This window comes from Mesoplodon bidens (assembly GCF_964165515.1).
Source record: "Mesoplodon bidens genome assembly, chromosome: 3".
NCBI classification, from domain to species: Eukaryota; Metazoa; Chordata; class Mammalia; order Artiodactyla; family Ziphiidae; genus Mesoplodon; species Mesoplodon bidens.
Window position 1 is genome coordinate 96,839,135 of NC_138178.1, and position 23,976 is coordinate 96,863,110.

Genomic DNA, 23,976 nt, shown 5'->3' on the forward strand with positions numbered 1-23,976 from the left:
AACTCAATGAAACAAAAAGCTGGTCTTAAAAAAAAGCAATAAAATTGATAAATATCTAGTAAGACTGACAAATTAAAAATGAATACACAGGGCTTCCCTGGTGGCGCATGGTTGAGAGTCTGTCTGCCGATGCAGGGCACATGGGTTCGTGCCCCGGTCCGGGAGGATCCCACATGCCGTGGAGCGGCTGGGCCCGTGAGCCATGGCCGCTGAGCCTGCACGTCCAGAGCCTGTGCTCTGCAAAGGGAGAGGCCACAACAGTGAGAGGCCCGCGTACCGCAAAAAAAAAAAAAAGAATACACAAATCACCAATTTTAGGAATGAGACGGGATATTTCTAAAGATCCTTGTAGCCTTTAAAACAGTACTTGAGATACTAAAAACAACTTTACACTCAAATTAGACAGCTTAGAAGAAACGGACCAATTCTTTGAAAATCACATTATTATCAAAACTCAACCAAGATAAAATAGATAAACTTAAATAGTTCTATAACCATTAAAGACGCTGATTTTGTAATTTAAAAGCTTTCAAAAGGAGATCACTCTTGGGAATTCCCTGGCAGTCCAGCGGTTAAGACTCCACACTTTCACTGCCAAGGGCCCGGGGTTTGATCCCTGGTCAGGGAACTAAGACTCCACAAGCTGCAGGGCGTGGCCAAAAAAGAAAAAAGAAAAGAGAGAGAGAGAGAGAGAGAGATCTCTATACTGAGATGGTTTCATTGGAGAATTCTACCAAATATTTTCAGAGGAACTAACATCAATTTTACACAAACTCTTTCAGAAAACAGAAGAGGAGGGAATACTACCCAATTCATTTTACGAAGCCACCAATATCTTGATACCAACACCATACAAAGACAGTACCAAAAAAAAGAGAAAACTACAGACCAGTATCTCTCATGAACTTAAACACAAAACTTCTCCAAAAATAGTAGCATATCAAACCCAACAATATACAAAAAGATTACACACCATGACCAAGTGGGACTTATTCCAGGGATACAAGGCTGGGTCAACATTAAAAAAATCAATCAGTGTAATCTATGATATCAACAAGCTAAAGATGTGATCATATCAATTGACACAGAAAAAACCTTTGACACATTCCAACACCCATTCATAATAAAAAACTATCAGCAACTCAATAAAAATCATCTATAGGGACTTCCCTGGTGGCACAGTGGTTAAGAATCCACCTGCCAATGCAGGGGAAACGGGTTCAATCCCTGGTACGAAAAGATCCCACATGCCGTGAAGCAACTAAGCCTGTGTGCTACAACTACTGAGCCTGCGCTCTAGAGCCCACGAGCCACAACTACTGAAGCCTGCACACCTACTGAAGCCCACGCACCTAGGGCCCATGCTCTGCAGCGAGAAGCCACCGCAATGAAAAGCCTGCACACTGCAATGAAGAGTAGCCCTCGCTCGCCGCAACTAGAGAAAGCCTGAGCACAACAATGAAGATTCAACGCAGCCAAAATACAAACAAAAAAATCATCTATAAAAAACTCTATAGCTAACATCATACTCAAGGGTGAAAGACTGAATATGTTTCCGTTAAAATCTGAATGAGGCAAGGATGTCCACTATGACCATTCTTACTCAACACAGAACTTAAAGTTCTAGCCACTGCAATAAGGAAATAAAAAGAAATAAAAGGTATACAGATTGAAAAGGAAGAAATAAAGCTGTTCATATTTGTAGATGACATGATTGTCTACATTAAAAAATCCCAGGGAATCTACCACAAAACCTCACAGTTCAGCAAGGTTACAGGATGCAAGATCAACACACGAAAATTAATTGAATTTCTATACACATACAATGAGCATGCACTAACCAAAATTATAAACACAATACTATCTATAATTGCTCCAAGAAAAATTAAACACTTAGGTATATGCTTAACAAAACATATCTTTAGGATCTATACATTGAAAATTATAAAATGCTAATGAAAGAATTCAAAGACCTAAACTGGAGACATACCACATTCATGGACTGGAAGATTCAACACAGTAAATATGTCAATTCTCCCCAAATTGACCAACAGGTTTAATACAATTCTTGTCACAATCCAGTAAAGATTTTTGTAGACATAGACAAGATCATTCTAAAATTTATATGGAGAGGCACAAACCCTAGAATAGCTGACAAAATATTGAAAAAGAAGAATAAAATGGGAGAAATCACTTTACCCACTATTAGGACTTACAATACACCTACAGTAAAACAGTATGTGATACCTATGGTGGGATAGACAAGAGCAATGGAACAAAATGGAGAACCTACATAAAAATGCGTAACTGATTTTTTAAGAGTACAAAAGTAATTTAATGAAACAACAACTTTTTCAACAAGTGGTTCTGGAAAAAATTGGACATTTGTAGGCAAAAGGACTGAACCTTGACCTAACTATCACACCTTATACAAAAATTATTTAAAATGGACCACAGACTTAAATATAAAATGTAAAACTATAAAACTTAAAATAGGATAAATCTTCAAGACACAGGATTAGGGAAAGCATTCACGAACTTGACACCTAAAACGTGATCCATGAAAGGAAAAACTGATAAAGTGAACATCAATTTAAAACTCTGCTCTGCAAAATATCCCGTGAAGGTTAAAAAGACAATCTGTAGACTGGGAGAAAATATTTAGAAACCATATATCCTGAAAAGGACTAGTATCTAGAATAAAAAAAAAAACCTTCAAAACTCAACAGTAAAAAAACTAACAACCTAATGAGAAAACAGGAAAAGGACACAAAGAGTTATTTCAGCAAAGAAGATACAAATAAGCATATAAAAAGATATTCAGGGCCTCCCTGGTGGCGCAGTGGTTGAGAGTCCGCCTGCCGATGCAGGGGATACGGGTTCGTGCCCCGGTCTGGGAGGATCCCATATGCCGCGGAGCGGCTGGGCCCGTGAGCCATGGCCGCTGAGCCTGCGCGTCCGGAGCCTGTGCTCCGCAGCGGGAGAGGCCACAGCAGTGAGAGGCCCGCATACCACAAAAAAAAAAAAAAAAAAAAAAAAAAAAAAAAGATATTCAACCATAGCCATTAGGGAAATGGAAATTAAAACTACAACGAGCTACCACTACACACCTATCAACACGACTAAAATAAAAAATACTGACTACACAAATGCAGGCAAGAATCCCTGGAAACTGGATTGCTCGTACACAGCTGGTGGAAATTTAACATGGTACAGCCACCCAGGAAGAAAGTCTAGCAGTTTCTTATGAAACTCAGCATAAAACTACCATACAACCCAGCAACTGTACTCTTGGTCATCTATCCCAGAGAAAAGTCAGCACCCAGATCTAGGACTTCAAGTCTCCAGAACTGTGAGAAAATAAATTTCTGCTGTTTAAATCAGCCAGTCTGTTGTGTTTTGTTATGGCAGCCTGAGCAGACTGATACAAGAAGTCTAAATCATACCATCACAGTGTACACCTTAAACTTAAAAAAAAAGAAGCCTAGTACACAGAAGGCTCTCAAACAGCTGTTGACTCATTAAAAGAATAATATCGGGCTTCCCTGGTGGCGCAGTGGTTGAGGGTCCGCCTGCCGATGCAGGGGACACGGGTTCGTGCCCCGGTCCGGGAAGATCCCACGTGCCGCAGAGCGGCTGGGCCTGTGAGCCATAACCGCTGAGCCTGTGCGTCCGGAGCCTGTGCTCCGCAACGGGAGAGGCCACAACAGTGAGAGGCCCGCGTACCGCAAAAAAAAAAAAAAAAAAAAAAAAAAAGAATAATATCAATCAACCAATCAACTAAAAGCATGCTACATTCAGATTATAATTTAGTAAGGAAATATTTAGAAAACTATTGAGTAAGGTCAATAATTTGAGATCAAAGATTTTGGGCTTTAGCTATTAGAGAGGCTATTATCCATTATAATAGTTTAATGGCAATGGGAATGTAATGGAAAGGTTGTGAAATATATCACAATCAGGTATAAAAGGGAAAGATGAAGCCAAGATAATCATGATGAACCTGATAGACTAGATCAACCAGTATAAATCAATAACTAAAGAATGAAATGTTAGTTCAAAACAACTGAATAATAAGTATTAAGCTGACATTTTCTAAAAAGAGGAAATAATAGCAACCAGGAAGGTAATATGGGTTACATTCTAAATCTTAATTTTCAGGAAACCGCTCACACACACACAAACACAGGAAACCGCTAACGTCCCCCCCCCCAACACACAGAGCTATTTTTTGCTCCAAAAGAAAGAGAATAGAAATGCAGCAGGCAGGTTTTTTCCCCTTCAAGGAATATTAGTAGTATTAAAGAATGAACTATTTTAAAACTGCTGGGAGAAAGTCACAAAATTCATGGTTGTACAGAAAAGTAATTAATAGTATGATTTATTATCTTTTCAATGGATTGACCCTAAAATGAACAGGTTATTCTAAACTAGATGAATGTTATTATTATTAGCATTTCTTTCAATTACAGTCCTTCACAGCAAAACTGGTTTGCCCAAGGTGCTTCCTCTAACTCAATTTTCCTATTTGTCCATCTGTGAGTTACCTGTGACAATAAAAGGGAAATTGTTTCTGCCATTATTATTTCCTCAGGACTAGCAAGCTGTATGTAGACATCCTCTATTCCACATACTATCTTTATAGTATTTAGTTAATGTAAAAGAGGGGATAGCATTTCCCTAAGTTCAATGCATGCTTTTAGTGAACCATGAGTAACTCAGTAAGGCAACATCATAGAAGTGTTGTCTTTGGGAAACAGGTAGATAGATTCAAGGAAGTAAGGGTCAGATTATACGAGTTTATTGTGGTGAAATTAAGGAGATGATATTTTATCTAGGAATTTTGGGGGAACTACTAAAGGAATACGAGACCCAAGCTTTAGAAAGTTCAGTATTGTAAGCAATATAAAAGTTAGAGAGAGGTGAAACTGGGCCTTGAAAAAATATTAGAAACCTTCTCTGCAATAATACAGACAAGACTGAAGAGGGGTCGAGATGAAAAGGATGAAACAGAATCAAGAATAAAGAAGACCTGATTGAATAAATGGAGGAATCACTAATACCTAGGTTTATGACAATTTTTTTCTATCTATCTACCTGTCTATCTATCTATCCATCTATCTATCTATGACTGCGTTGGGTCTTCGTTGCTGTGCGCGGGCTTTCTCTAGTTGTGGTGAGCAGGGGCTAGTCTTTGTTTCGGTGCGCAGGCTTCTCATTGCGGTGGCTTCTCTTGTGGAGCACGGGCTCTAAGCGCGCAGGCTTCAGGAGCTGCGGCACACGGGCTTCAGCAGTTGTGGTTCACGGGCTCCAGAGTGGAAGTTCAGTAGTTGTGGCACATGGGCTTAGTTGCTCCATGGCATGTGGGATCTTCTGAGACCAGGGCTCAAACCCATGTCCACTGCAGTGGCAGGCAATCGGATTCTTAACCACTGTGCTACCAGGGAAGCCCTATGACTATTATTGATGCATACTTTGATATCATTCGCCAAATCCATGAAAAGCCCAAGATCTTATACAGTGTAGCATAAGATTTGAGTAAGAATATAGATTTATCCTACATTAAGAATACTCAAGATTTTAAAATCTGAACATATAAACTAAAATATAAGGCCTTGTTCATAATAGAAATCTTTATTCAAATGTTACCTAGATCTTCTCAGTAAGGCCTTCCTTGGTTATTCTATGTAAAACTTAAACTAACCTCCCCACAAAAAATCCCCTACACTCCTTTTTCCCCGGCACTTAATACTGTCTAATATTATGTCTAGCATAATATTCATTTACTTATTTATTTACGGTAGTATTCCTCTGGCCCTCACCACAATGTATGTTCCCTTAGGAATGGGGATTTCTGTCTTTGTTCATTTACATATCCCCAGTGCCTAGAACAGCAAGTACCTAGCAAATAGTAGATGCTCAATAAATATTTGTTGCATGAAAGACTCACCTTTAAATACTGAATTTTCCCTTTTAATAATGTGTATTCAACAAAGTTCCTTTAGTGTAAGGTAAGATTAAAACTCACCAACAGGGGCTTCCCTGGTGGCGAAGTGGTTAAGAATCCGCCTGCCAATGCAGGGGACACGGGTTCAATCCCTGGTCTGGGAAGATCCCACATGCCACGGAGCAACTAAGCCCATGCGCCACTACTGAGCCCACATGCCACAGCTACTGAAACCCATGCGTCTAGAGCCCATGCTCCGCAGCAAGAGAAGCCACCACAATGAGAAGCCCGTGCACTGCAACAAAGAGTAGCCCCCACTCGCCACAACTAGAGAAAGCCCGTGCGCAGCAACGAAGATCCAATGCAGCCAAAAATAAATAAATAAAACAAATAAATTTAAAAAAAAAACAACTCAGCAACATAGTTTCCACTGAAGCATCAATGAAAGAGTGGTTTAAATGACTGACAAGGAAAATTCAGATTGGATTTAAAAAGAAAATAAAAGATACTGAAGCCAGAAGGAATCTAGTGAAATGAGAGGCACAGATAAAAGAGTAAGCATCAAACTGTACAGCAAGGGATGGGAAATAAAATAGAAATGACAGGAAATTGTAAAACTCCTCAAATGGAAAAGTTCTGGTAACAACCAGATCCAGGAAAGTAGCCTGCTGAAATGAAGACCAGAAGGTCAGACCATGCAAAGAAAAGTAGCCAAGAATGATGATGAGGCTCAGATGTGGAAAAGTTGGCATTTAGAAGGAACTGCTAAGATCAGTAGATGAAAATAAAAGCTAAAGGGCGGTGTTCTGAATGGTACAGAGTATCAGTAAAAAAATGTCTATATGTGGGTTATATAGTAACATTCTGTGAGGGGAATAAGGAACAACAAAAATGCTGACACTATCTCTACTCCCACTTCCACTTATTTCCCAACTCTGTGATATTATGGTGAATAGGAAAACCAGTATCTTTCAAGAGACAGAGCTCCTGAGTCCTAAGGGGAATGCCAGTTAACAGAATTGGTTTTTTAGTGGAGGAAGAGTACTGTAGAAGGACTGATGTTTCACAATGGAATAATTCACAGAGGCACAGTGGGAAAGGCTAAGCAGAAAATTGTCGTTCTGTACTTTATAAAGTTCAATCCAAGGCAGAAAGGTATTTCCCTGGTCTTTTGGGGTTTCCCATGGTGGAAAGGAGGATGAGTCCCATTTTTAATAAAGCTACTGCTATGTTATAATCATTTTATTTTCTTCGTTAAAAATACTCTAATTTTGCTTTAGGCTCTAATAACTGTAAAGAAACTCCATTTTAGAAACGTATCTTTTTAAACAACAGAACTATTATCTCATAGGCATTTTAATTTTTATAAACCACTTTTATCCACAACCTAATTACTTATTAATCCAAAACAACAATTCCTTAATCTCTTTGGCAACTTCCTGAACTTGATATCTCCTGCTTTTTCCTTTCTTCGTTTCAATTATTATACTTATTATAAACTCTAAGTTTATAATGATAGCTATAAGTTTGCTTTGACATTGAACAGTGCCTTTTTCTATTTTCCATAGAACATCTTAAGTACAGAGGTTGTAAGTCTTACTGTATCTTTCTATGTAGCCCACTCAATTTTTGTCATCTCTTAGCCCACAATATGCTTTAAAAAGCACAATAACATTAATTGGTAAATTTACAGTATTTTATTGTCCTACAATAAAAGCTTAAGAATGGCTAATTTAGATCCCCACAGTTATTAAAAACTTTGTTTAGTAGTAAATATTTTAGCAAAAATTTAATCATTATTGAAAGTTTATTCAGGTACTTATAAAGACTTTAAAAGTGTATTATAGTTCAGTATTTTAGATTTTCCTATCACATACAGTTCAACTAAAAATGATCAAATAATTTAACATATACATATGGTAAGCTGATAAAATGTTTACCTATAAAATAGCAATGTCACACCAATAGAGAAGAGCCACTATAGAAAAATGAATGCAAAAGAGAAAGTTTCTATCATGGGGATCTGAAGCTCTACAGTAAAGATTATCTATACAAATTAACAGTTAAGTTTTAGTGAGCATTTAAAAAAATGTGATCCAAGATAACACTAATTTATATTAAAGAATTAAAGGGAGAAATCAAAGCTATAAAGACTTAGAAGGAAATGGAGGATACAATTCATACATATCAAGAAAAGGGGTTCTGAGAAGCTATCCTTGTCAAAGACCATTCCATACATCCCTAAGTATCTGGGAGAAAGTACTTTCATTATCTTGGGCTACAACACCAAAGCCTGGTGTTTTTTCAATTTCTCCTGAATTATCAATAAAGTATGAAAGCCAATTACATAAAGCAGTGCTTTCCAACTTATTTCTCAGGCATACTCAGAAAAATAACAATTATAAGGCAACCAGAAAAGAGAAGGAGCCTAGTGGTTAAGAGGCAAAGAGACTTGGAGGCTCCAGCCACTTTTACCTATTAATCACACAGCCTAGGAAGCTCTAATTTAGATTAGCAACTTGGGAAATAAACTCTATCTTTGTAAGTATCACAAAAACAAGCAAGTTATAGGTAAGCATCATAGGAAATAACTTCAGGTCACTCTGAATGAATGAATACTGAGCAAATTATACAAAATGCCACCTTCTTGAAAAATCCTCATCAGCCTGCTCTTGATTTGTGCTCCCTTTCTTATCAAAAAAAAAAAGAAAAAAAAAGAAAAAAGAAAAGAAGAGTGAAATATAACCCTCTGGGAAGTGTAACAAGACATTTTTAGTACAAGTACTTGTAAATCTACGACTGGAAAAATCTACTAAATGCTTCGTTCACTCTTCAGAAAAGCTATCTTTCATCTTCACTACTGTAACTAGTATTTTGACTATTATAAGCCCTCTTTAAAATATTATCTAGTATTTCTTTATTAGCTACACAAGTGGCTATAGGTACCTCATTACTAATTATCTATTCTTTCTTAAAGGACACAAGTTTTTTCCTGAGGTATGAGGGGTAAGTATCTCACTTCATTTCTAGAATTCATCCAAGGTAGAGGACTCTAAGATGTGACCCATAGACAAAATGAGTAGAGAACAGTTTGTAGCACTATCTTTTACATGATTAACTATTACATAGGAACAATATTAAAGTTCAGTTTACTCATCAAGAAGGGTATTACAGAAAACTATCATTAACTTTGTAAACTTATAGATTCAACAGTCACAGTGTACACCTTTTTTATATTACTAGAACCCAGAAAAATGGATTAAAATAAAGCCAATCAATAAAAATATCTATAGAAATGGACATTAATGAGCCCAAAATGTGGTGATAATGTAGAAGAATAATACTTCAATTCTGTAATTGCTTCAGAAGTATCTTAGAAGTGTATTATGCAGCAGAAGGGGCCAATTAATCTGCTTATTTCAATGTCACTGTCCCATTTATCTTGAGACTTCACAAGACTGCTATCTTCAATTTATGGCCATGCATTATTGCCTCTGCCTTTGATCATACAATTCCCCATAACCTAAAATGCTTTATTATAACTATTCCCTATAAGAATTAAGACAATCCTCCAATTGAAAGTAATGTTTCCTTTATGTCTACACTGAGATATACTTATCATTCCTGTTTCACAAATAACAAGCTTCCTCAAGGAGAAGTGGTTAAGTGAAACAACCATGTTGATTCCCAGGTCAGTGCTTCTATCAAAAGAACCTATTTTCTTGTTAGTCTATTATGATTCTACACCTTAGGATTAAGTTAAGGGCTCTTTTTTATGTCCCACATTAGGAAGTAAGTTTGTATTATGTCCAAATCCCAGGCTTACTCTCTCTAAGCTTATGTCAAAGCCACACTCTGAGCAACCACCTAAAACATTAATCTGAGCTTATCTCTGACCATCCTCACTCCGAGTGATGCAGATTTGGTTCCTTATTTAATTTTCCTCAAGTAAACTGTTCATGCTCATCAATATAGCCAATAGAGTAGTCCCTTGGCATCCACAGGGGATTGGTTCCAGGACCCGCCCCCCAGCCCCCACGGATACTAAAATCTGCAGATGCTCAAGTCCTTATATAAAATGGCATAGTATTTGCATATAACCCACGCATCCTCCCTCCCATATACTTTAAGTCATCTCTAAATTATTTATAATACCTAATACAAAGTAAATGCTATGTAAATAGTTGGCAGCACAAGGAGAATTCAGGTTTTGCTTTTTGGAACTTTCTGTAATTTCTTTTCCAAATATTTTCCATCTGTGGTTGGTTGAATCCAGAGATGTGAAACCCATGGATATGGAGGGTCGACTGTGCTCTGTTTCATTCTGATATTTTTTTTCCCTCTTTTTCACATCTAGGTCATCTTTTCCTTGTTCTTATGCTTTTTTCTAGCAAGCTTTTTTTTCTCCCTTTCTCCACCTTTGACTTCTTTCTTCTCTTTTTCCGTCTTTACTATTAAAAAAATGCCTTAGAGGGCTTCCCTCGTGGCGCAGTGATTGAGAGTCCGCCTGCTGGTGCAGGGGATGCGGGTTTGTGCCCCGGTCTGGGAGGATCCCACGTGCCACGGAGCGGCTGGGCCCGTGAGCCATGGCCGCTGAGCCTGCGCGTCCAGAGCCTGTGCTCCACAACGGGAGAGGCCACAACAGTGAGAGGCTCACGTACCACAAAAAAAAATGCCTTAGATTGTCACTATTTTACTCAGTTTCTAAAACCTACAACTTCTTCTCCAACAACACTCCCCAATTATCAACAGCTCAGACAAAAAGCACTACATTCCAGGACGGGTCACAATAGGCTCTCTCTTAGAAGTCTACAAGCCATATTTTAAATAAGCATCAGTATATGCTAGCCACCATGTTATCCAAGGCCAGAAGCACATTTAAATATTTAAACTTTTAGAGATGACATGTTAAATTCATCATATATACTTCTGACTTCAAATGGGGTTTCCTAGTCCTAAAACCACATTCTGGTTAATTGAGACACACAGTAGTAAATCCTAAACTTACAAAAAATTAGAGTTAGAAGGCTTTCAAGACGATTTAGGAAAACTCTCCAGTTAACTGAGACAGAAACTGGAGCACAGACAAGTTAGGCAACTTTTAAAATTACTGAAATAATTCAATAGTAAAAAATATCCAGAAACCAAGAACCAAAATTAAAAGTAGGTTTATTCAAAATGTTCATGTATGAAAGAATTATTCAACACTTAAAACACATTTTCAATAGAAATAACATTATAGATGCTGAATGAGCTCACAAACTAATCCACAGATATATAGTTAAAGGGAATAACAGTTATGTTCAAGAGTCTTGGAAATTTGGGGCACTTTATTCTCTTTTTGCTTCTAAGTTGTATGCTCTCTGCTTAATGCAGGAATGACATTAACATTACTCAGCTTTTTAGATATGATTATTTTTTGGCTCACAAATGAAATAAAAGAGAAAGAATTTTCTACACTAATTAAGAGAGAGTAGACGTCTAACATTATCAAAGGTTAGATTCAAATTTTTAAATGTATGAATATAAGAAAACACTTGTCTGGGTGGAAGACAGTAGAGTTAAAACCTAGGATGGGCACCAGGTAGTCATATGATGAGCCTAGATTGATAGGGGATGAAGAGAAACAATCTGAGAACACAAGAGTCTAGGATAGGGGCCAGCAAAATGTTTCTGTAAGGAGCCAGATATTTACAGTCTCTGTTGCAACTACTCAACTCTGTCACTGCAGTGTGAAAGCAGCCAGAGACAAAATGTAAACAGATCAGGTTGGCTATGTTCCAATAAAACTTTACTTATGGACATAGAAATTTGAATTTCATATAATTTTCATGTTCATAGAATTATTACTCTTTGATTTTTTCCAGTCATTTAAAAATGTAAAAGCCATTCTTAACTCATGGGCTATACAAAAACACATGACAGGCCTGGATGTGGCCTGTGGACTATAGTGCCAGCCTCCCGTCTAGGGAACAGTGGGGAGAAGGGGAAGATGGTGCACCTGGCTTAATAACTAGGGGGACTATTCATGAATGTTCTTGCATTAAACCTAACAGAGAAGCAGCTCCCCTCCAACACATGCACATTAATGTCAGTCCCAGCTGCAAAGAAACAGGCATATTTTGCTGTCTTTAACTTTAAAAGAGCTACAGAAACAATCATTGATCCTGGACAAAAATAATTTTCATAAATAATAGTATACTAATCATAATTTTAAACAGAAAATTCATTCTATAGAATTTTAAAATAATAGCAATAGATGCATTATTCATTACCATTTTGTCCCTGAGTCGCTCTCCACGGATAAAAAAGTCAGCACAGCCATTCTCTTCCTGGTGAGGGACTTTGAAGACAGTGACGCAGCTTAGTCCACTCCCTCCAAGTGGTAACCATCCACCACTTGAGTCATCCCGGGTCATCACCACAGCTCGCACTCGTGCATAACTATTACTAAAATAGATGCAAAGATTAGAAGTTAGCTTTTCCATAAACAAAAAACAGCCAAGGTGTCAGTCTTGCTTGAGAAAGCAAAGACCACATCAATTAACGTGTAGTAACTAAAGTGTTTACTACTTCCATGACAGTCCACAGACAGTAACCTGACTGAAAAAGATCAAAAACCACAGAGTAACTGACTTAAAGGTTAACTTATTTTGAAGACCAATCTCACAATAAAAGACTACAGATCTCTTATTTCAATTCATCATTTGAGTAGTTCAAGCACATCTGATTGCCATGGAACATGTAACAAAGGATCCCAGAGACAAACACGGTCAAACTACATAGTCTGCCATCACAGTTATCTAATATATGTCCACCTCCTACAATATAACCAGGACAAATTACTGCTGTACCTTAGCACATTTAATTGTGACATCTGTATGTTTCTAACATTTTTGAAATATAAGTAAAATGCTGAAACAAACATGCTTATTAGCTCAGACACATTTTTGATTTTTTCTAACACCTGGGAATCTAAATCACAAATATATATACACGTTTTATTTTAGTAAGTTATCACGTAAATTGGTCTTTCATGCCCTCTTTTTGGCAGACTATTCTTAAGAGAGACCATATTCTAGTTCCACTTAGAATCATTTCCCAGTATTAGCCACAACTATTTTTTACATAAAATCTAAGTAATGTTTCATATACTAATGTTCTAGATAACTGGTATCTCAGAATTTTAGTTATAAAACTTTTAATATAATAATTATTAATGAAATCCTTTCTAAAAGTGGTATACCTTGCTGACTTCTTAGAAAATTACACTGAATATAACTTAAACATGTCTTGGTTATTACTACTATCAACTGAGGTTCAATGTAACAATTATGTGATACTTAGTGTCTCTGCACGTTCTAAGTGTTAGGTTGCCAGTTGTCATTTCTGTTGTCAGAGTGCTTGTGTGAGATCTGCCCCTTGCTTTTTTTCTACTTTACTCTACACATAATAAGGCATATTGATATTTAATATAAGGTTCAACAAATTCTGACAAATTACACATATGTACAACCAACGTGATGATCAAGATACAGAACTCCAGAAAATTCCCTGAAGCCTCCCTCCCATCAAATAGGTAACCTAGGTAACACTGCTATCCCCAGTTTCTAATATATACATTAGTTTTGCCTGTTATGGGCCTTCACATAAATGGAATCAAACAGAATCACGACTTGTACCCTTTTTGTCTCACTTCTTTCACTCATTACGCTGTTGTATTAGTACTTCATTCTTTTTTACCACTAAGTAGAGTCCTCTCACTGAATAAATGTATCACAATTCATTTATTCTTTCTTATGTTGATGGGCATTTGAAATGTTCCTAGCTGTTGGCTATTATGAATAAAGCTGTTATAAACATTCTTGTATAAGTCTTTTGTAGACGTATGTTTTCATTTCTCTTTAATAATTACCTAGGAATGGAATTGATGAGTCATAGGGTAGTAGGTTTAACTATATAAGAAACTAACAAACTGTTTTCCAAAGTGATTGGACCATTATACATTCCCACCAACAATGTATGATAGTTTCAGTTACTCCTCATCTGCGCCAACACTTGTTTTCAGTTTTTTAAACTTTACTCATTGTACTAAGTATGTAAGTAGTAACCCACTGTGATTTTTATATCCATTTTCCATGATGGATGCATGATGTTGTGCATTTTTTTCATATGCTGATTGGTCACATTTATATGCCTTCTTTTTAAGTCTTTTTTTTCTTTTTTTCTCTGCCATACCGCGTGGCACACGGGATCTTAGTTCCCCAACCAGGGATCAAACCCATGCTCCCTGCAGTGGAAGTGCAGAGTCTTAACCATCGTACCGCCAGGGAAGTCCCAGTCTTTTATTTTTTATTGTGCTGTCTTTTATTATTGATTTTTAGAAGTTCTTCATACAGTCTCGACACAAGTATTCTGCCAGAGAGTTGTATACTTTTAAAGCTGCACTGTGTTGCTGGTTGAGTAAGGAGTCTAAAGTCAAACTTTATTAAGTTGGATCCTAGCTCAGCAACGTACCTACATGTCCTTGAGAAAGTTACAATACCTACCTTTAATAAATGTAAACAATGCCTGACACATAAACACTATATAAGTGTTATTATAAGTTAATTATTACTATAACAAAGAATTTAAAATTGAAGTAGTTGTCATACTGGTAATTCAAAGCCAGGGAGGAGCTGGGAAAAATTAAAATTTACAAGGTCCAACAAAATTCTCTATTAATAGGGTCAAAATAATTCTTTGTATAGAAGTTCTGAAAGTCTTTAGATTTACAGACGACTATTCTGTCTAAGCTTTTTATTATTCAGTTATTTACAGGCTCTGATTCTTGCCTGGGGCCAATTCTTACCAATCTTCAGTTCAGAGAACTGACCAGAGGAGTTATGGGTGCATAAAAACTGGGCTGAGGTAGGTATCAAATTGGAATCCTCCTTCTGGGAGGAGCTGGAACAAGTACCTCTACTATAAATAAACATGACATGCATCCCAAGAAGCTGGAGAAGCTTATTACAGTGGAAACCATCTTGGAGGGATACAAGTAATAGCAAATGAAGGTTATTTGGTTTATTAAGAATTTAAGTCTAAGGATATACCAGAAACATGGCACATAACTTAGACATATTAGGTTCAGATTAAATATGTGTGAATTGAACTCATGCACGTAAAGCTCAGCATATTTGAAGTTCAGTGAAGTTACGAAGTCATAAGGTAGAACTTCGGTCAAAACCAAAATTCAAGTTCCCCATAATTATTTAAGTGTTTATTTTATTCTAGGATCCTGACTCTTCCTTCTCACCTAATTAGGTAGTAAACTAGAAAATGTAAGAATTTTATACTAGATTCTACAAGACTGGGGAGACTCAAGGAGTAAAATAACCCCATTTAGAAGCTCAGTGTATACTTTAACTTCAGAGTGCAGCAGCAGTTATCCTCTTCAGAGAATATGGACTCTTATTTTATCATCTTTGAATATTACTAATTCTCATTTACAATTTGTATAATGCTTCTTAGGCATATTTTGTATTTTAAAAATATAAAACTGTGCTTAAGCAAGAGTATTAGAAAATACACGAAAACCCTAGTAATTTTAAAAGTTATCTTATGATGGTGATATTAGAATATTTTGCCTTCATTTTTCAGTTTCTCCAAAAATTATTTTATAATTAATATTTATAAATTAAAAGTAATTTAAATAAATTAAAAACTTACATTTTAACTATATCTTGGCTTTACTCCAAATACTGTAGAAATTTTAGAATGTTACTTTTAACAGTGCAGGAATATGTTTTAAACAAAAGTATCCCTAACGTAATTCTCCTCACCACTCCAATTTCTTTTTTTCTGTTTTATGAAAGTACCACCTAGAAGAGATGTGTTGCCCTTTTAGGAAAACTGAACAAAATAAAGATTTCCTTACTGGAAGAATAAGGTTGCCTGATTCATTGTTCACCTTAATACAACAAAAGAGGTTTTAAAGCTGGCCAATAATTTATATAAACTGTTTTTTGAATCTCGTGTTTTCAACCATACCAAATATATAACCGTTTCCCTTAACTATTCAAGTCGATCCTTTAAACTTTAAGGTATTCTAGAAGCTTATGTAAATAAATTTGTATTCCCTATACCACAGCCTTCATTAGTTTAGAATTTAACAACTCAGCTTTCAGCTTTAAGCTCTAAGACTAGAATACTTAACACAAAAATTTTCAAGTTGTTTAATGTGGGGTTTTTTTTTTTTGAAAGACCTTCCTTCTTGCCAAGGTTAAACTTTTCACCTGTGCTTTTAATCTCTTAACCTCCTTGCCTTCAAATGTCTTCTTTCCCCAAATAAAAACAGTAACTCTTGTCTAAAAACATGCAATCACTCCCAAAGACATTAGTGGCAGCTCTTATAAACTTCGTTATACTCTGCTTTGTAGCATTATTAAAATCTGTAATTGTAATCCCCTACTTAGATAAAAATGACTTAAGAGCAAGGAACGAAATCACAGTCTCCTACTTAAAATAACAACAAATGTTTTTTCCTGATCATGTGAACAATAGATGCCCATTCTAGTAAATGTGGAAAATAAAGAAAAATAGTATTTGCCATCATGGAATTAAAATTTAAGAATTTGTAGGATTTTTTACTCTCTCTGGGTATCATGTTTGCAATCTATTAGTCTCTGAGACAACAGCTATGTATAATGACAATGTACTCTTATTGTCAAAAACTCAGCATTTCATTCTTGGTCTTCTTTAAAATAGCTGAAAGGCACTTGTTCCCAGTAATTTATCTAAAAAGTTGAAGAGGATGTGGAGAAAAGGGAACCCTTGTATACTGTTGGTAGGGATGTAAACTGGTACAGCCACGATGGAAAACAGTATGCAGGTTCCTCAAAAAACTAAACATAGAACTACCATATAATCCAGCAATTCCACTCCTGGGTATATACCTGGAAAAAATGAAAACACTTATTCGAAAAGATACATGCAGCCCAACGTTCATAGCAGCACTATTTACAATAGCCAAGACACAGAAGCAACCCAAGTGTGCCTGTCAACGTATGACTGGATTAAGAAGATGTAGTATATATATATATAGTGTGTGTGTGTATATATATATATATATATATATATATATGAAAGAAGAACAGAGAGAAAAGGGAAGAAAAACAAAGGAAAGGTATTTTAGATGCTACTGAAACTGTGATTAAAGCCCAAACTACCTCCTATGAAGAAAATACATATACGGCTAAAAACTTACATTTGAACACAATTCTGGGGATTCACACTCCCTTCCAAGAGGTTCACAAACCTGAGATTAAGAACATTTAATCCCTAGGGTAAAGTTGCTCTGCAATAGGTTTTTAGGTCCTATAATTTACAGATTTACCAAGATGATAATTCCTTACAAATGTGTTATCTGAATGCTGGTTAAGAAGAGTTACATCACATTCTCTTAAGTAGACCACAAAATTATACTTCCAAGTGAATGAAATATGTTAAGTAATATTCAGAAAATGAAAATGAAACCAAAATTAGAGCAATTAAAGTAGAAAAGAGAGGCAGAAGAGGAGGTCAGAATCAGAGAGTTGAAAATGCTACACTACTTGGCTTTGAAGATGGAAGAAGGGGTCGTGAGACAAGAATACGGGCTTCTAGAAGCTGGAAAAGGCAGGGAAATGAATTCTTCCCTAGATTTTCCAAAAAGAATGCAGCTCTACGAATAACTTGATTTTAGCCCATTGAGATCCATTTGGACTTCTGACCTTCAGACTACAATATAATAAATTTGTATTATTTTAAGCCACTAAGTTTGTAGTGATTTGTTACAGTAGCAACAGGAAACAATACAAAAGATGAGGGAAAAACCTTCTTGAAGATATGAAAGCAATCCATATACAGGAGGTAAGTAACTATTTTCCATTTCTAACTACAACTGTACCAAAACAAAATAGCCCAAAATACCCTCAAAGAACAACAAAAAAGAGAAGATACTTAGAATTCCTTAAGATCTGTTCAGTACAATGAGAATTTATGATATTTTCCCATAGAGGGATATTTACAGTGACAAAACATCCTATGTTCTCTACAGTATATTTTAAGTAAACATTACCATCCAAAATATTAAACATTATTACAGAGACTGGGTATAAAAAAAGGAAGCATTTGATAGAAGTAATTTATGATATAGCACTTCACAGTGTAAGTACTTACTTGCTTTCTAAGCTATAAAGAAGCAGATGATATTTAGAAGATAGCCCCATTAGGACTATTCACTTATCCAGTAAGCATTTATTTATATGCTTCACACATAAACAAAATTTAAAAGTTATGGTTCTTCCCTATAGAAGCTCATAAGTTAGTGGGCAAAGATATATTAACACAAATTGGGAGTACTGGAGAGGAAATGACTAATATTCATATTTTATGTGGATTTTGAATAGCAGTATATCAGGTAGAAAAAGGCAAAGGACACTTCATGGAGGGAGCATTACACAAGTATGTCATGTTTAAGGATGAGTATTAAGTTCAAGAGAGGATGGCAGGCATAAGCAGAAGGGTAAGAAATGAAATAATACTTAACTTACTGGACCTTACTGTATCAAGCCTTGCACACCATGAACAAAGTTAGTACTCTAATTTATCACAATAAAGAGACCACAGGGTGATAAAAGCAAGGGAGTAGAATACTCTGATTTGTGTTTTAACAGAACTTTACTGCATCAATCCCAATGAGATGGGTTATTTCTTCATTTTACAGATATGGAAATTAAGGAATTAGTTTAATTAGAAAGATAAAGGTCTTGAAATACGCCTTCTGTATTGACAACTTTTCTTTTTGGCTGAGGTGGGTCTTCATTGCTGCGCATGGGCTTTCTCTAGTTGTGGCGAGCGGGGGCTACTCTTTGTTGGGGTGTGCAGGCTTCTTCTCATTGCGGTGGATTCTCTTGTTGCATAGCACGGGCTCTAGGCACGCAGGCTTCAGTAGTTGCAGCACATGGGCTCAGTAGTTGCAGCACACAGACTTCAGTAGTTGTGTCACTGGGCTCAGTAGCAGTGGCTCGCCTGCTCTAGAGTGCAGGTTCAGTAGTTGTGGCGCACGGGCTTAGTTGCTCTGTGTCATGTGGGATCTTCCCAGACCAGGGCTCGAACTCATGTCCCCTGCATTGGCAGGCAGATTCTTAACCACTGTGCCGCCAGGAAGTCCCTGTACTGGCAACTTTTAAAAAAATAACACTTATTATTTTCCATGTAGTAATCATCAATCTAAAGCACCACATGGCAGTCAATAACATTGTGTTTAATAGCAAGTCAGATTTCCTAGATTCCAAAGGCAGTTGAATCATTTAAAAGTTACAATCTTGAGCAAATTAAACTCTCTGTACCCTCATTTTCCTGATTTGTAAAATGGGGATAATAACTGCATCTACTGCAGGGTTTGAGAACTAAATGAGGAAATTATGCAAAGTGCTTAGCATTGTACCTGGCTCACAGTTAGGTACTCAATAAATGTTACCACTATATAGACTTGATATAATAAACTAACTCTATGATGTTACAATATCTGCATTCTGAAATGGCCTAAATTCGCCTCATTCTGTATTTATGATAGTTTTATATAACAAACTGAGGAGACAGCCCCCCATCAGAACTTTTCACTTTTAGTAAAAATTTTTAACCACAGCTAAGTATCAGCATCAGTTATCTAAATATTCCACATACTGCTTACATGATGGAAACATTTACATCTAACCAAGTCATAGGCATCTGGGAAGTCTCCCATAAGAATGAAAATATAAAACTAAAATCTGAAGAATAAAGAGGTATTCACAAAATATTCCTTTAAAATCAACCATTCTAGGTTCTGCTAAACAGTATCATCAACCTGACAAAGTAGTTTAAAATTCTAGCACTTAGTATGTCCCTGCCTTCTGGCATGACTACTGTCCATGTCTTAGTATGTCCCCCAACTCCTTGACTACCGGCACCGATCTTATGAAGTTTTCTAGTCTATGTCAGAAGAGCTGATATAAATGAAAGTATTCACTGTCAGTAAGAGATCAGAATGTAGAAGACAGGGAACCAACATTAATACTAGAGTTCATAATGAGATAAAAACGTTAGAATAAAATATGGTAAGTTTTAGAATAATCTTGTAGTAGGAAACGGCTTAAGATCCAGAGGCCATTAAAAAATAAAAAGATAAATTCAGCTATACAAAACACATTCCTGCATAGTAAAAAAACACCATAAAGTTAAAAAAAAAGGTAACACATTGAGAAAAAATGTACAGCAATATGTATTAGCCTTCTATTGCTGCTATAACAAATTACTGAAAACTTAGTGGCATAAAACAACACAAATTTACACAGTTCTATGAGTTGGAAGTCCAAAGGGCTTCACAAGGCTAAAATCAAGGTGCTGGCACTGCTGCATTCCTTTTAGGAGGCCATAGAAGAGAATGGGTTTCCTTGTCTTTTCCAAATCCTACAAGTCATCCACATTCCCTGGTTTGTGGCCTTCTTCCATCTTCAGAGCCAGGAATATTTTCTTCTCTCTGACTCTTCTGCTATAGTCACATCTCTCTCTGACTGCAGTCACACAGTCAGGAAAGGTTCTCCAATTTTAAGGATTTCTGTGATTCAATTGGGCCCATCCAGATAATCCAGGATAATCACCCCATATGAAAGCTCATAACCTTAATCACCTCTGCAAAGTCCTAACATATTCACAGGTTCTGAGGATGAGGGCAAGGACATCTTTGAGGTATGGGTGTTTGGGGGAGGAGGATCAACACACTGTTCCGTTTTAACAGAAAACAAGCACAGTATTTCCTTAAAAATAACTTCAAAAACAATAAGAAAAAAAATCAACAACCCAGAATAAAATAGGCAAAGTTCATGAACAAAATTCAGAGAAGAAAAATATAGGTGCCATGAAATACATAAATCAAAAACCCCTAACTTTATTCAAAAGAAGAGGACTGCAAATTAAAGACCATTATTCATTTATCAGATTGGCAAATACCAAGAAATTAGTTAACACAGAAGTTGGTGAGGAGTACAGAAGTATGTTTGGAAGGTTATTTGGAAATATCTATCAAAACTTAAGATGTACATATTTTGTGACTCAGCAAATGCTACTTCTACCCATTTTCTTTTACATGTATGAAATTATACCTTTATAAGCAAAGTTTAAAGGAAAATGTTGTTTTTAACAGAAAAACAGGATGAAAGCAACCTAAAGAAGACTCAATAGGAAACTAGTAAAATTATGGAACACCTATTCAATGCAATATTATGTAGCCATGACAAAAATAAGGAAGCTCTTTACATTGTCAAAGTAAGCTGATCTCTAAGTTCTATTAAGTTTTTTTTTAAGGTACGTATGTATGTTTAGTATGCAACCATTTGTGGCAAAAAACACATTCACACATATGCTTGTATATGAATAGAATCTTTACATAATAAAACTGGTAACTGTTTCTCTAGCAAGGGGAAATGAGACAGAGGTAAAAGGGTAATTTTCCTTTCATTAAATAACCTTTTATATTTTTTGAATTTTGTACCATGTGTATGTATTACCCATTCAAAAATACATTTATTGAACTCTTATACATACACACACACTCCCTGAAGGGCTATGATCTCAAAACAGCATTTGTCTAACAGGAGCTAGCACTTGCCATAACAGTACAATAATGACTATTTTGCAGAATGCAGATTGATCTGAACAGCCTTGTTCCCCTCCCTGATGTCAAAACCTGCTGCACCCTGCACCCCTCCCATCAACCTGAGAGAGGCAATAACTCTGCTCTGTTTCCACCTGTTTACAATTTATAGTTCTCTCCAGTCATACACACACACTTGTTCAAACATAAGGACTGGCATCCCAGCTCTCTCCACATACCTCTAAGAACATCCCACACATCATATCATATGCATGTATTCCTTTGAAAGATGTTGGGCTCATTTTACTATACTTAAAGTAGTTGCTCTGTATAAGGGCAGAAAGCAAATAAGGTCTTACCTGAAGAAAGCTGGATATTCTCATATTGGATATACAAAAAATAGGCATGTCCTGAGAGAGGAAATACAAACTCAGAAGGTGGACAGTCAGGAGAAAGGATTCCAGAGTCCTCTCACACCTCAGAACAAGGTTTCAAGAAGGAAAGGTGTGCTTGAGAGGTTCCTGGGTGGTAGGAGAAAAATGATTTCTACCTTTGAAAGCAGACATGTTTAGCAGAGAGGTATTCCTACAGATGCCAAGGTGAACATGACAATCTCTAAATTATAACAATTATCTAGTTTTATTTATTACTCTCCAGAAAGTCTTTCCTGATGCCTATCATTGGGCTAGATATCTTTTGTAAATGCTTCCATCATGTAAAGTGTGAGCAGGAGACTCAAATAATTGATATTTGATGGTTAGCTGTGGTTGATAATTCTTATTAAAAGCAAAAAGGAAACAGTGCTCTCTTTTTCTGATTTAGGTTAGGTACATTATATCCTCATGAGTATTGCTATGTAGTTATATGAGAAGTTCCTTTTTACCAAGTAGGAGGAAGGCACAGTAGTTTATTACTCTAGTTTCTCAGGGTCTTTAGTAAATTTATACTGCCTGATTTTATCTGTGCCACCAGAGATATTAATGAAAAAATTGTAGGTTTATGCCTGAGATGAAGTAATAATCTTTTGACTGTATCAGGGCAATGGCAAGAACATTCAGTGAGAGATCACTGCTCTCTCTGGTCAGGGAACAGACTCAGGGAAATTCAACTGACAGTACTGAAGAGGGAATTCTTTCACTGTCAATATAAGAGGGTTTTCGCTAATGAAGCCAAAAGAATCCCTTACCTTTAATATCCACAACTTCTGAATATGTTGCCAACTCCTTTTATATGGTTCTGTACATGTTACCTTATTTTTAGCAGAGGTGAAGGGCGCTCACTTTTTCAAATGCACCTGCCTGCAAGTATTTAGAGTGCAGCTTTGCCCATGCTAAGAATGCATATAACATCTTGGCATTTAATGGCAAGGAACAGAGGAATAACAGGGGTAAGCTGCCAACCCTGCAAATCTAGGATGACAATTCTTCAGGGGTCAGGCCACAAGCCGAGGATGCTAAAGATATGGAATCAGTGGCAGGGACCCAAATTAATCAGCAAAATAATCTCCTGAGAAAAAGGAAGTATCTCCACATTCAATATTAAAAATCACCAACATCTGAGAGTACGGGTTATGGCTAACACTTGAAGATAAGTCCTATGAGTACCTCCATAAAATAGGCATTTAATAAATATGTGTACAACTGAATCCAGAAATAAAAAATAAAATCCAATGAAGCAGCATGAAGACTTCTCAGCTCTTCTTATAAATACCTATCAAGAGTGTTCAGTGGTTCTTACAATACCTATCAAGAGAGAAGTAGACAGCACGAGGTGGCTTGAACACTTAATCAAATGATAATCGAGTCAAAATTTAGGAGCCTTCAGTGATGGAGGTACATAAATACACAATGTTAATAACACTATCCTACAGAAGGAAGTTTATAGAGTTCCTCTGAAAATGCCACATTAGTCTGGGAATAGAAAGTACAATGGTAAATAGCTAATCCTAATTGTGCAATTGTGGGACCTTTGAACATTTTTTTCCTTCCAAATTCAACATAAATGGATTCAATTTTCACTGAAAATTTAATACCCTACAGCAGTGCTGTCCAATCGAAATACAATGCAAGCCAAATACATAATCTTCAACTTTCCAGTAGTTAGAGTAAAAAAGTAAAGAGGAGGATGGCCATGAAAATGGTAGAAAAAGGAGCTCTAAGAGCCCATCACACAACACAAATACTAAGAAAAGAACAAAAATTGCCAGGCAACTTTGTCAGAACTCTAGAAAACAGTCAAAGGTTTACAGTGATGAAGCAAATGCTAAATCAAAAGGCAACTTTAAAATGGTAGGAAAGCTTTGTGGCACTTTTACTTGCCAGTGGTCTAACCTCACTTCCCACCCCTGCCTCAGCAGTGGTCTTTTTTTTTT

At 36.4% G+C, this 23,976-nt stretch overlaps 1 protein-coding gene across 2 annotated transcripts in view; it reads right to left on the bottom strand.

Moving 5' to 3' along the window:
* SPRED1 (sprouty related EVH1 domain containing 1) overlaps positions 1 to 23,976 on the bottom strand; it is a gene marked incomplete at its 5' end in the record, with an annotated part of 122,679 nt that overhangs the window by 59,680 nt on the left and 39,023 nt on the right. The window contains one exon of one of the 2 annotated variants that reach the window (XM_081229625.1): positions 12,223 to 12,397. In XM_081229625.1, the coding sequence (XP_081085751.1) occupies positions 12,223 to 12,397 (175 nt within the window). Of the gene's footprint in view, positions 1 to 12,222; positions 12,436 to 23,976 lie in introns of those variants that run through there. The other variant, XM_081229624.1, reaches the window with a different exon arrangement.